Source organism: Tyto alba, unplaced genomic scaffold, assembly GCF_018691265.1.
Source record: "Tyto alba isolate M040663 unplaced genomic scaffold, T.alba_DEE_v4.0 Super-Scaffold_14, whole genome shotgun sequence".
NCBI lineage: Eukaryota > Metazoa > Chordata > Aves > Strigiformes > Tytonidae > Tyto > Tyto alba.
Genome location: NW_024881276.1, coordinates 21,062,364 through 21,074,116, shown reverse-complemented (window position 1 = coordinate 21,074,116; position 11,753 = coordinate 21,062,364). Strand labels below are relative to the sequence as shown.

General features: G+C 38.8%; 1 protein-coding gene across 1 annotated transcript in view; it reads right to left on the bottom strand.

Annotated features, from left to right (window-relative positions):
- Positions 1-588: 588 nt before the first annotated feature.
- The window catches only part of LANCL3 (LanC like 3), a 39,013-nt gene continuing 27,848 nt past the window's right edge, over positions 589-11,753 (bottom strand). Inside the window, exons 3-5 of the mRNA XM_042788903.1 lie at positions 10,880-11,077; positions 8,736-8,943; positions 589-7,626 (exon numbers count right to left, since the gene is read on the bottom strand). Of these exons, the coding sequence (XP_042644837.1) occupies positions 7,467-7,626; positions 8,736-8,943; positions 10,880-11,077 (566 nt within the window). The 3' untranslated portion in view covers positions 589-7,466. The remainder of the gene's footprint in view (positions 7,627-8,735; positions 8,944-10,879; positions 11,078-11,753) is intronic.

Sequence of the window (11,753 nt, the reverse complement as noted above, 5' to 3'; positions counted from 1 at the left end):
ACACTAATGGCTACTTCTGCATGTCTGCTATTTTTTCTTTATTCTTTTCTGCTATTTTTTAATGCAACTTGGGCTGTCACCAGATTTATACAAAAAAATATCAGTAATGCTTTCTTTGGGCCATTTATTGAACTGCTGCTCTGGCAAATCTGGAGTCCCATTGCTCACCTCTAGTTGAGCTCAGCTCGCCATGGCAAAGATGGAAACCTTGTTACGTGCAGGCCAAGGTGAACTTAAATGATCTAGTGCCCTTCACTGGGAATGGAGGGGTCTTTCTGGAAAGAGAAAAGGCTGCGTGTTCTGAGATTTAAGCAGGCTGGAAATAAACACCTCAGTGGCAAACTTTAATCTACAGGCCAAAAGCAACCCATCTTCCCTTATCTCAGGGGAAACTACCATGAGGTAGTTTTACCATATTGCTATGTGCAGCCTGGATGTTTTGTCTCATTCTAAGATTAATGGTTTTACCTCTGATAGCACAGTACCACTGAAAAGCTTTTGGAGCCCTGAGTCATGACTGCTCCAGAAGGAAAACTTGCCAGCACAGGGAAAGATAGGTACAGAAATAAGCAATCCAATGCAAAATCATACTGTTCAAGGTTGAGCGTTTATTTAAGGCAAAATATAATCACAGCTTTAATATTCATAATACCAATATACACAGAGTTTGTTCTGCCACTATGAAGCTTTGTACTATCACTGCTTTTAAAAAGCTATAAAATCGAGTTTCTATCATAATCTACAATACAAAACTAATACAATAAACACATTTTGAAAGATCACAGTGTTTAAAACATTAGAAGAGCAGGGGTCCTGCTTTTAAACAGTAAGGTGCATTTCTAAAGAATCAAATCAACCTCAATTCTAAGGGCCTGTACCATATTGTGGCAGCAAATGGCTACTACGCTGAGAAACCAATCTAGGGTGCGGCAAGTACTTAAGAAATGAACACTGTATGTTGGAATATATTGAATAATCAAGTGGCACCAACACAGACTAGACGTGAAATAATGCCATTTAAGTTCCCTGTACTTTTTATTGGTATTGGCATGCACGTATATTGCAGACATATTGAGGGAAAATGGGTATAAAACTGCAACTGATTAGGGCCCTAGCAAACACCTGTGCTTTTCCCTTACTGTACGAACAAGCCTTCTTAATTCTATGGGACTCGTGTAAAGGAAAGTTTGCAGGCTTGGGGTCCGGAATGATGCAGGTTTGCCCCTACTTCACACGTGTGGAAGGACCTAACCTTGCAGGCCTGAAATCAAGTGGAGATTCACCACTGATGTCAGCAGGTGGCATATCAGGACATCAAAATGAGCACAGGAGACCAAATCAGTGGCAAAATCAGACCACTGTTGGAGGAAATCTTTTCTTCTTTCATGTGTGTTCATGGTAATGAAGACAGAAGCAGAGTTCAGTGTCTGGTCAGACAGACTCTCTCATCTCTATGAAGTAGAAATAAACGTTTGAACAGGATTTGTCTTCTATTTACTATGGGATATAATTGACTTCAGGACTTCTGCATAAAATTTTCTGGGGAGTAAGCATGTATAGTCATGCAGTGCTGTTGGTGAATATCACTGCATTATGAAGTATCTTTTATTCAAATATCATTATACCACTAGGCAAAAAAAGTTTTAATTATCCGCCATTCTAGTTGGTGTTGCTGTACTTGACCTAAATGCCTCCACCTTCTCTTTGAGTCATGCAATGAACAAAGCCAAGGGACTCTCTTGTAAGTATTAAAAAAAACCCATATGCCCATTTGTATTTTCAGCAGATTGCTGTTTATAAGTTGACTTTTTTCAGAACATGATGTAAAATTTTAAATATACAGGGCACAAGACCAACAGTGACATCAGTGACAGGACAAATTAATCAGGAGGTTTAATAACTCAAAGGCAGGTCGAAAAGTTGGTGCATGTTCGCTTCTTGGATATATTATTTTAAACTGCCTAAGCATCTATAGTGTACACTACTTCTGTTCCATTAAATGATAGGAGTTGGCAGTAGGTTCAGCTGCAGGCAACTCCTTCACAGGCAGACTTTTTTCAGCACACGGTGACTTTGCTGTAATGGCAATGAAGCGCTGTTCAAGGCAGCTAAAACTTGCACAATGCACACTGTAGCACTATCTGTGCAATGAAGCAAACTGTGCTATTCTCTTGAAAAATGCCTACTCACATCCCTAAAATGCTGTATTGTTTTGTGGGCCCTGAGCATTTTTGTCTTATGGCTTTGAAGTATGTTGTTCCCTCAGTAATGTGATTTTTGGTCATTTTCTTATTTCTTTCAATTTAGCTTTCTGCTGCTTACTACGTAGTCCAGGACATATTTATACAAAGTGAAATGTCTTCTCAGAGCAATCTAGACTGTGCTGTTAGCCAGCAATTGCTCACTGGTGTAGTTCTTCACAGGAAGATTACCCTTTAAAATATACAGGGCAATTTTTACTCCTGATATGCTGATCTTCCTACAGATTAGAATATGCACTCATGCCAGTGAATATTTAAGGTATGTAGGAGAAGATTACCGCACCTGAGATTTATTTGGCAGACCTCAGAGATACACTCTGTCCATGGATCTTATAGGTCCAAGTAACAAGGATATATACTCAAAATGCATGCATACACTAAAATAGGTCACTGTTTGCATAAAACATGCAATAGGTTGGCAGATGCTATAACTGTATTAGCAGATAACAATGTAAGTACAAAAATCTCATTGCTTATGAAAATTTCCATTTGCACATATTGCACCTGTATGTTTCTGAATACATCAGATACCTGCATGTTGGTTATCTGGTTTATTTTTTTAACAGCATTTTAAAAACTAATCAGTATTCTTATTATATTTTCTACATGTCCATATAATAATTATTAGAACATCAAAGTGGCATTACTTAGTTTCACAGATAGCAAAAAGGGTGACCACTTTACTTGCATTAGTTTGTGCATATTTCCCAGAACTATTTAAATGTGTATTTTGGGAAGTTTATCCACTTCAATTGTTTTTGATTGTCTTAACAGAATTGAGATACTAGAGAAGGGAACATGCTCCCTGGAAAGTCTCTCTCTGTTTTATTTAATGATGTAAAACATCATTGACAGTTGTTACACAGTATAATGAGTTTTCCTTAGCAGGTGGGAAATGGCAGAACCACTGAGAAAAGACCATGTAATAATGTAATGCAAGTAAGTGGAACACCCCTCTTAAGCAAAATTAATCAATCTTACTTTCAAGAACAAAAGACCTGGGCTGCTGCTTCAGTCTTCTGAAGTTATTCATAGGTTGGGAAAGAAAGGCAGGGAAACTGAAGGAAACAATGATGCAGGCAAAGCAGATACTGAAAGCAGTGGCACAAAACGAGTATGTTATCATGCTGAGAAGTTGTGAGTAGCAGAAAAAAAATAAGGTATATGTGTTATAACTGTACTCTCGATGAAATGTATTCCATCTGGGTCTGTGAATCCTGAGATCACCAAGTCTGGACATCACAGATCTAGTTTCCCTCAAAATTATTCCATGACAGTAATCTCTGGATGACCTACTGAAAGTCATGAATACTACAGAGCTCCTTAAACTGATGTGTAATCTACAGATTTACTCACAAACAGCACCACACAAACACAGGTACATCACAAATAAGCACCAATACCCACACAATGCATCCTGTTTGCTTTAACAGCATAATCAGAAATACTATTAGATCACTTAAATTCCTATTGCCTACACTTTAGAAACTAAACACAGTCAAGAAACTAATGTGCAAACATGACGTAATAACTTGTGTTTCACAATTTGAAAGAGGCTTCTCAAGTTCCCACTAACAGAGTCTTTTGTCACAGCACCATGGCGGAATCTGTTCAGGAATATACTTTTTCAGTCTATTAGGGCCCAATTTGGGAGCAGGAGGATCCCGCTGAGAATGTCTAGCAAAGGTTGCTGTGATTGATTTCTTGCAGCGGTAAGGAGGAAAGATGAAGGACCTTATTTTTTTATTACACTGAAAAGTGCTGATGGCTCTGCTCAGGTTGCTCTTCTGTCAGTGTCTTAAAAGCAATGAATAAAGGTTGCAACAGCATGTATGTGATAGCATATATAGTACATAGGAAAAAAAGCAGACAGACAATTAAGAGGAGGAAAAAGATGAAAAAAAACCCTGCTCATTTAATGATTGGTGTTTTCAGAAGAGCCCTGGGGATATATTTACACTGTGTTCAGAAGCTGTGACTACAGCACGTCTAGTAGCCACCTTAGCCCAGCTAGGTCAGGTAAGAAAAGCCACGAAGCTCTAAGAATGAGCTCAAACTGCCATTTTCTGATGAAACAGATGAATAATTATGTTCCAAGATTTTACAAGATGTATCCCATGAGACTGGACGTTTATCTTAAGCATCAGTAAACAAAGTTTGCTCGCTGCCCTTGCTGAAGTCAGTGCCAAACTCACATAACCTGCAGAGAGATGTTCGGGACCTAGATTTTGAAAACTGGGTGGTTGCACGGGTTTTCTCATTGTTGAATGGACTAACTCTTACTCAAATAACTATTTTTTTTTTCTCACAGGAGTAGTATCAAGTCAAACACATGGCTTCATATATGGAGTACGGCTGCAGAGACAGGAGATTTGTTTTGTGGGTGCTGTTGAACACAACATAGACAGATCAAAGCCTCCTCTGGATGTAAATCAGAAGGAATTAATTCTACAAAGAGACACACAGGGAAAACTACTAGAAAACTGACATGGAATTCTTAATGTGTATTTCCTGCCATTTATGAAGAATTTCATTAAAAGATAAATGCAAACATGACTGTTGGAAATTAAGCATAATAAAATGGAGCAATTTTATCTACTATTATGGTAAATTTTAACATATATGTGGTATAAGTTACAATAACAGCATTCATGACTTGGTCAGGATCTAAGTTACCGTACTGATTTATTGTGCTCTAGATTTATTGAGGTTTTGGCAAAGATTTTCTTCTTCAGGCATCTCCTGAGAAATAACTAACTGGAAACAATTAAACGTCGTGGCCCACTGATAATTAAAAAGGAGGCAACTGGGGACAAAATGAGAAGGTCATGATTATTATTCTGACATGTGTAGATTCTGTTAAGGCTTAAGTTTGAAGTTGTTTGGGGTTTTTTTGAAGGTGTAGTTATCAAAACACTAAGTGCTTTTGGTTTATGTTTGCATCTCTAAATGAAAGATCAGCAATAAATGCAGGATTACAAAAGCTTGAGTCTAGGTCATGGCAGAATCTATTTCTCTGTCTCACAGTAAGACAGAATACAGTTACAGTAGCTATCTAAATGCTATAGCCCAAATGTTGTTACTTACATGTTTTAGCTGAGTGACATTACCCTACAATAAATATTGAGACTGAAAAGCTAGTGACCGCATTCCAGTTATGAAATTTATTAGACACCTGCATTACAGGAAGCAACTAGAGAAGGATCCTAATAGACTCAGGATCGTCACTACTGACAACTGACTTTGCTCTGATCTAACAAGAGCATTTCAGCCTGGCCAGGCAGAGCACATGCACATCTCCATTGACTTTTTGGTTTAGCCTCACATGTATACAAAAGTAAGTGATATTAATGGCTTTATTAAAAGACCTTTTATCCCACAAATAATAAACACCTAATAACGTAGGTGTGTAACATTTCCATTCACAAAAAAATGCCTAAATTCTTGACAAACTGATACAGAAATGCATTGCTTTATTCACCACTGAAATATGGTTACTTCTATGATTAAGTAATTAATTAGAGCTGCACAGCCCAAGACAAAATAACAGAAATCCTAATCTCAGCTCATAATAATGCAAGCTATCTTACTAAAATGACAGTGGCAAAAGCAGGAATGAGATGGATACATTAAAAAGCAGCAGTGTTGCAAGACCTGGCTCCAGCTTGTAGCCTGATCAAGGGCCACTGAAATTAAATAGGAACTTTAATCCATTAGGCATTAAAAATAAGGAAATTGTAATCTCCTCCAGCTGAGAATGCAGGAAGAGGGACTGCATTGTTTGGCAGTGCATGTAGGTCAGCTTTTTCACTCTACCTGCATTTTTTGACATACTGGTCTTCCCGATCTGTCTTTAAAGGTAATTGCATTACATTATTCCCACATAAATAAAAATAAATAATAAATAATAAATATATTTTAAACACAGATATTGATTTTAGAGGTTTTTTTAGTACAAATCTACATTAGCATTTTCTTTAGCTTTCAAGTACCATGTCATATATATATACTACATATAAAACAGCATAGAATTGCAACCTTAAGTACTAGTGCCACTAGTGTGGAGCAACCCATTTATTTCTATAGCTAAAAATCATTTGGGAGTATACCTTATTTTGTTAACCAGGAAAAGAAGCATTTTTGAGTTTTGGTACCAGGCTTTTCTTAAGATCAGTATGCCATCCAAGGTTTGCATTCAGATTGCAGGGTTTGTAGTGAATAATTCATCAAGAAAAATAGATTTTCTGTTCTCTGAAATATGTATGTTATTGTTCAGAAATGTTGCTATAGGTAATTAATTTGTAAAGGAAGCTTTTGTATCACTGAACAATATGTATCTAGTAATGCTGTACTGTGAAGAAAGCATCTGCCTCCTGTATCTTTGCTATAGAACCTTTTTGATCCAAGTCTTCTACAGGGCTCCACTCATCTTCCCTGTGACAGAGAGAGTATTGACAAGAAGTGACACGGTTACAGTAAATAGTAAGGAGACCAGCTCCTCGCCACAGACTGAGCTCCTAAAGGAAGGGTCAAATTCAGTTTCATTTATACACGTGAAACCCCACTAACTGAAATGAACCCATGAAACTACAAGTTGAGTATACAGCTATCCACATAACTATTATTATATGCATATGAAGATGAAACAGCTCCAAGATACAGGTATTTCTAATACATGTTACTAGAACTAGTGGATGTGGTTTAGGTAAAAAATCCCAGATTTTGCCTTTGTGCAGTGTAGTGATGTGTCTATGATACCCTCCCCGATAAATGCATCGCTGCATGAAGATGTTTTTGCAGGTCTCTTTAAAACCTACTGGATGCATCACTTTCTTATTTGCATGTCTCTGTAATTCCAGCGTGCCTTTTTTTTCCCTCTGCGTAACCACCAAATTAAAAGTTGGATAATGCCCCTTTCTCTCTCACTTGAATAATTAGATTTTGCTTCTTATTAGAGATAAATATCCACCCCATCAGATTCAATCACTTCCCCATATTTTTTTCATTGACCAATTTTTTTTGACCACACACTTCCCTCCCAAAGCCTCAGTGTATTTTCTTTTTTAACCTGACTCCCAGTTACATTAAGGCTAGCATTAGTGGTACCACTGGCTTGTTCTGTAAATAGCCTCTCTTGACAAATAAGTGAAACCGCAGTGCCCTCTCCCCTCGCCACTGGGATGTGGCCATGAAGAATGTTGCTCTCTAGACAAAGACACTGAAGAGAGGAAACTCAGCTTGGTTGGGTTGCAGCAAGTCAGTCAGGAAACACACAGTTCCCGAGAAGCCTTCATACAGACTATATACACTTTCTAATGCCCGGGAACCAGCCTTAAATTCTTCTGTAAATAAGAACTCTGCAAACCTAAGAAACAGGAAAAAAAAAAAAAAGTTTGTTATTATTTGGTGTCACTGTATGTCTACTTAGTTGTCATTTGAAAACATCATTTTAGTAACACTCGATTAAAAAAAAATAGAATGTTCATTATTTAACCTTATGTGAAAATTTTACTCTCTGATTTCTACAATAAGCTAAGGTTCATGAGATCTAGAAAAGCTGAACCTTTGTGAACTGTTTGTGTGTTATGCTTCTTTGAGAGCTATAAACTTTCTCTGGTTTCTATGAGACATATTATTAGGCAAATACTTTTTAATAACTTTTATCTTGGTTGTTGTTTCAGCAGGATGCAAGCAATGTTTCACATCAATGCAACAAATTCTATAATGCTGAAATAACTACACAAATAAAAACGTTCTCACTTCAAACAGCTGAAAATAAGTCACCCTAATTTCTATATCTCTTCCCCTCATTATTCTATGCTGTAAGGAAAACAGTAGCAAACATTGAATACTATGTTTTTAAACGTGTACAGTAAAATACAGAAATACAATTAAAGATAATTGCAGCCCTGTGACAGAATTTTCAGTGGATCACGCTTGCATCAGGACAAAATGGAATTAACCCCACTAGCTAAGCTGAACAGCACAGTGTCAAACTGGCTAAAGCTGTGAGTGATAAGTTAAAAAACCGTAAAATAACAGCAAATCAGGTCCTATACTTATTTTCCACTTCTATTAGTAAGAGGTAGTGTTAAATGCTCTGAAAATCATAACAAACCACGTTTTACTGCTCCTGGACTCGGGACCTCACGTCAGGATGCGACCTGGATGCGGGCCGTTGCTCCCCCGGCCCCCTCTGCAGGCTCTCGGGCCGGGGGGGCCGGGAGAACCCGCCTGCCTCTCCCCCCCCCCCGGCCACAGGCAGCCTGGAAGCAGCACCACAGGGCTCCCTGCAGAGTGCGCCCACCCTGCACCTCGCAGGCAGAATTGCACCCGAGGCTTAAACGCTCAGGTTGGAGCCGAGGGGGGTGATCACAGGGTGAGCAGCCCTATAAACCTGAGGCTGAGACCTGAGCAGAAAGTTCCTGAGACTTTCTGCTATTCACCTAAAGCCAGAAAGGTAGGAATGCCAACCTTTGCGCCCTGTATATGTACTTTGAGTTTCCAGTGAGCCTGTACAGCAGCAGGAAGACATACGCGCTACCGGCCACCCCATGGCATATTCCAGGTCCCTTCTTCAACAGGCCTTTCCGCCAAGTTAGCTCTCCACAGCGGATGCAAGTGTCCAGATATTGAGGCTTCTTGGAAACCAGGTAAGCTTTGGCAAACAGATATGCGATGCCTAGGAAAACAGCCGTGAGATTGTCTTTTGTAATAGGCAGGCCAAGGGTTTCATAGAACACATAAGAAAATGAAGATTAATGCACTAAAAAAATGCAGTCTCACGCTCTATACATGTCAACGTTAAATATCTATATGGTACATATGGAGGGCAGAGGATCCAGTATACTAAGAAGCATATGGTAACACGTACTTATCCACTGCCTGTGACAACACTTTTAATCTTTTCAATGCATTACTGAATTTCAGGGTTTGCTCTAACATTCTCAGACTTCTATTAATTTAAAACAGTAGTCAAATTTTTGCCTTTAAAATAGTAAACTCTTAGCACTGTCTTCTACTGGTTTCAAATCCCCATCCACTTCACCTATTTACACAAGCAGAAACAAAAGGATGGGCAAGATAATTTATTACACTTTGCAACAGATGAAATTTTTTACTGAATGAGAAAAAGAAACTAGATTTTTTTTTCCAGTGAGGCCCATGCTGCTTTATTTTAGATATAAACAGTTATGTATACTAACTGTTGTTTAAAAAAAAAAAAAAAAAGCTATTTGGCTTCTTTTTAGAGGGGATTCAAATAACTTAGTCATAATCTTCAACTGAGCACTGCATAGCTCAGTTCATGGTAACCTTAAAAGAATGCATACCGCACACAACCAGGTAAAGTGCCTCGGGAAGCGTTTAGAATAGCTCACTTGTGGTCTGAATATAATATACACTGAAGTAGCTGAAAATGTTCTTGTAAGCTACATGTGTGTTACTATCCAAGAACAGTGATGGAAAAAGGATTTTCTGGGGAAGAACAATAGGAATTGATGAATCTGCATGTCTCTAAATGTCTCCTAACTTTAGGAGACATCTGGGATACCCTTTGGGATTTTGTCACATTGGTTGAATCTCACTGCATCTGTCTCCACTAACAGTTAAACCAAAGTCAAAGGCCACTCAGGATACTGAAACAAAGAGGGCATCTTCCCTGCAGGCTTTATCAATAGGCCAGACATGCTGCAGACATAATTTTTTCCTCTTAAAAATAAAAAAAGTTGGTAAGCAAAAGCTGTTTTCATTTCACTTCAGTAGAGTGCAAGAGCAAGAAGCTTGTTCCTTAATCATATCAACAAAAAGCACATTTAAGGGTTGTTAATTATAATGTATTTTTTGTAATTTAGATTGAACACCTTTAAAAACAATCCATCAATGCTCATGGACATTCTTTAATAAAAGTAATTTTTTCTGTAGCCTCCCAGGTTCATGTTACCAAGCCAATATGACTAGTTAGCAATAAAATTCTGCCTGGGGGTAAAAAAGCAATTTCAATATACAGCATTACTTGCCAAAATTGCTAAAGTGTAAGATTAAATTCTGTACTGACAGACATCAGCCTTACCTCACGAACCCAAACTAAGGATTGATTCTTTTTCTCTGAAAAGCAGTTTTATATGGGTGACTTTCAGAAAAAAAGCCTCTCCCTTTCACATTAAAATACTTTGGTCAAATTTATGCATTATTAATGTAAGTGCAGCTTAAACTTTGATTCTGGTGGGGGGGAAAAAAAAGCTATTCTGAAGGCCTCCCCAAACTCACAGATGTGTCTGCATCTGTGTTCTTTAGCATACTACTTCTCTGTCCAGCTATATGCCGACTCTGCTGTACCATTCCTTGAGGTCTTGTCATGAAAGGGATCAAGAGCAGAAAACATACAGTTCAGGATCACCAGAATTCTTTCAGCTGTGATCACCTACGCTCTTAAGGCAGAAAATATGCCTATCCTTCCAGCAGCTTCTTAACTGGAAGAAAAAGCCTAAATCATTTGCCTGCAGTTCATAAAATGTCAAGTCAAATTTAACCAGAGACTATCTTCTATATGGAATCACCTAACATGGAAAAACAATCTGATCAGAATCTGGCTACTCATAGCACCCATGGAAAAGAACCTGGAGCTCCATGACACCAGTGTACAAGCTCATTCTCCCGCTCGATTGTCTCTCCCAGCTCAGGAGGCCAGTTGCTGTTCTGTTCTTGATCCATAAGAAAATCAACGCTCTGCCACACAAGCTCCTGATCTGCTGGCTGCAGGTACTCATAATAGGAAAGCAACATCTGAAGAATTGATGAAAGCCCATGTGCTGCACCTGTAAAGAACAGAAACAGTCAAATCAGAGGGTAGGTTTTGGTCCTACCTACACCTCATGGCAACTCTCCCTTGGAACTGATTTCCTTATCAAATGCATGGCTCTTTCATCTTCTTCATGCATTTGACAATAGTGCTTGGGATAAAAGCTTTCTAGGTGCATGACACTATCATTTGTTACTACTTCTGTCATTTCCAGTTCCCCTAGCTATGCAAAAATATGTATTCATTTTTTCGGCTCTCACTCTGTTATGACTGAAACTCAGTGCAGTAAGTTCAACTGAACTGAAACTGAATACTGTTTCAAGACGTTATCCTTCTTTACACACTACTGAATCTGGACCATTATTCTGAAGTCTTTGTTGAACCCACGCTGAAACTGGACCGTAAGTGGTATTCCCAGTTAATCAACTGACACCCAGCTAAAACCTAAATTTCAGTGCAAGAATTGTCTGTACCTGCCAGGGTCTGAGCAGCAGCACCCCTCTTTGACTTCTCCCTCTGCTCCCCTGACAGAGAACTCACTAGCACCTGCAAACCAATCTTACACTTTCTGCAGTGTGATACTGTGCCTTGACAACCCCCGCCGGGGACCTGCCCAGTGACCCTTCACCACCACTCCAGATGAGCTCCAGCTAAGCTGCTCACGGTGGGCAGGAGCTGACCATGTGCTTGAG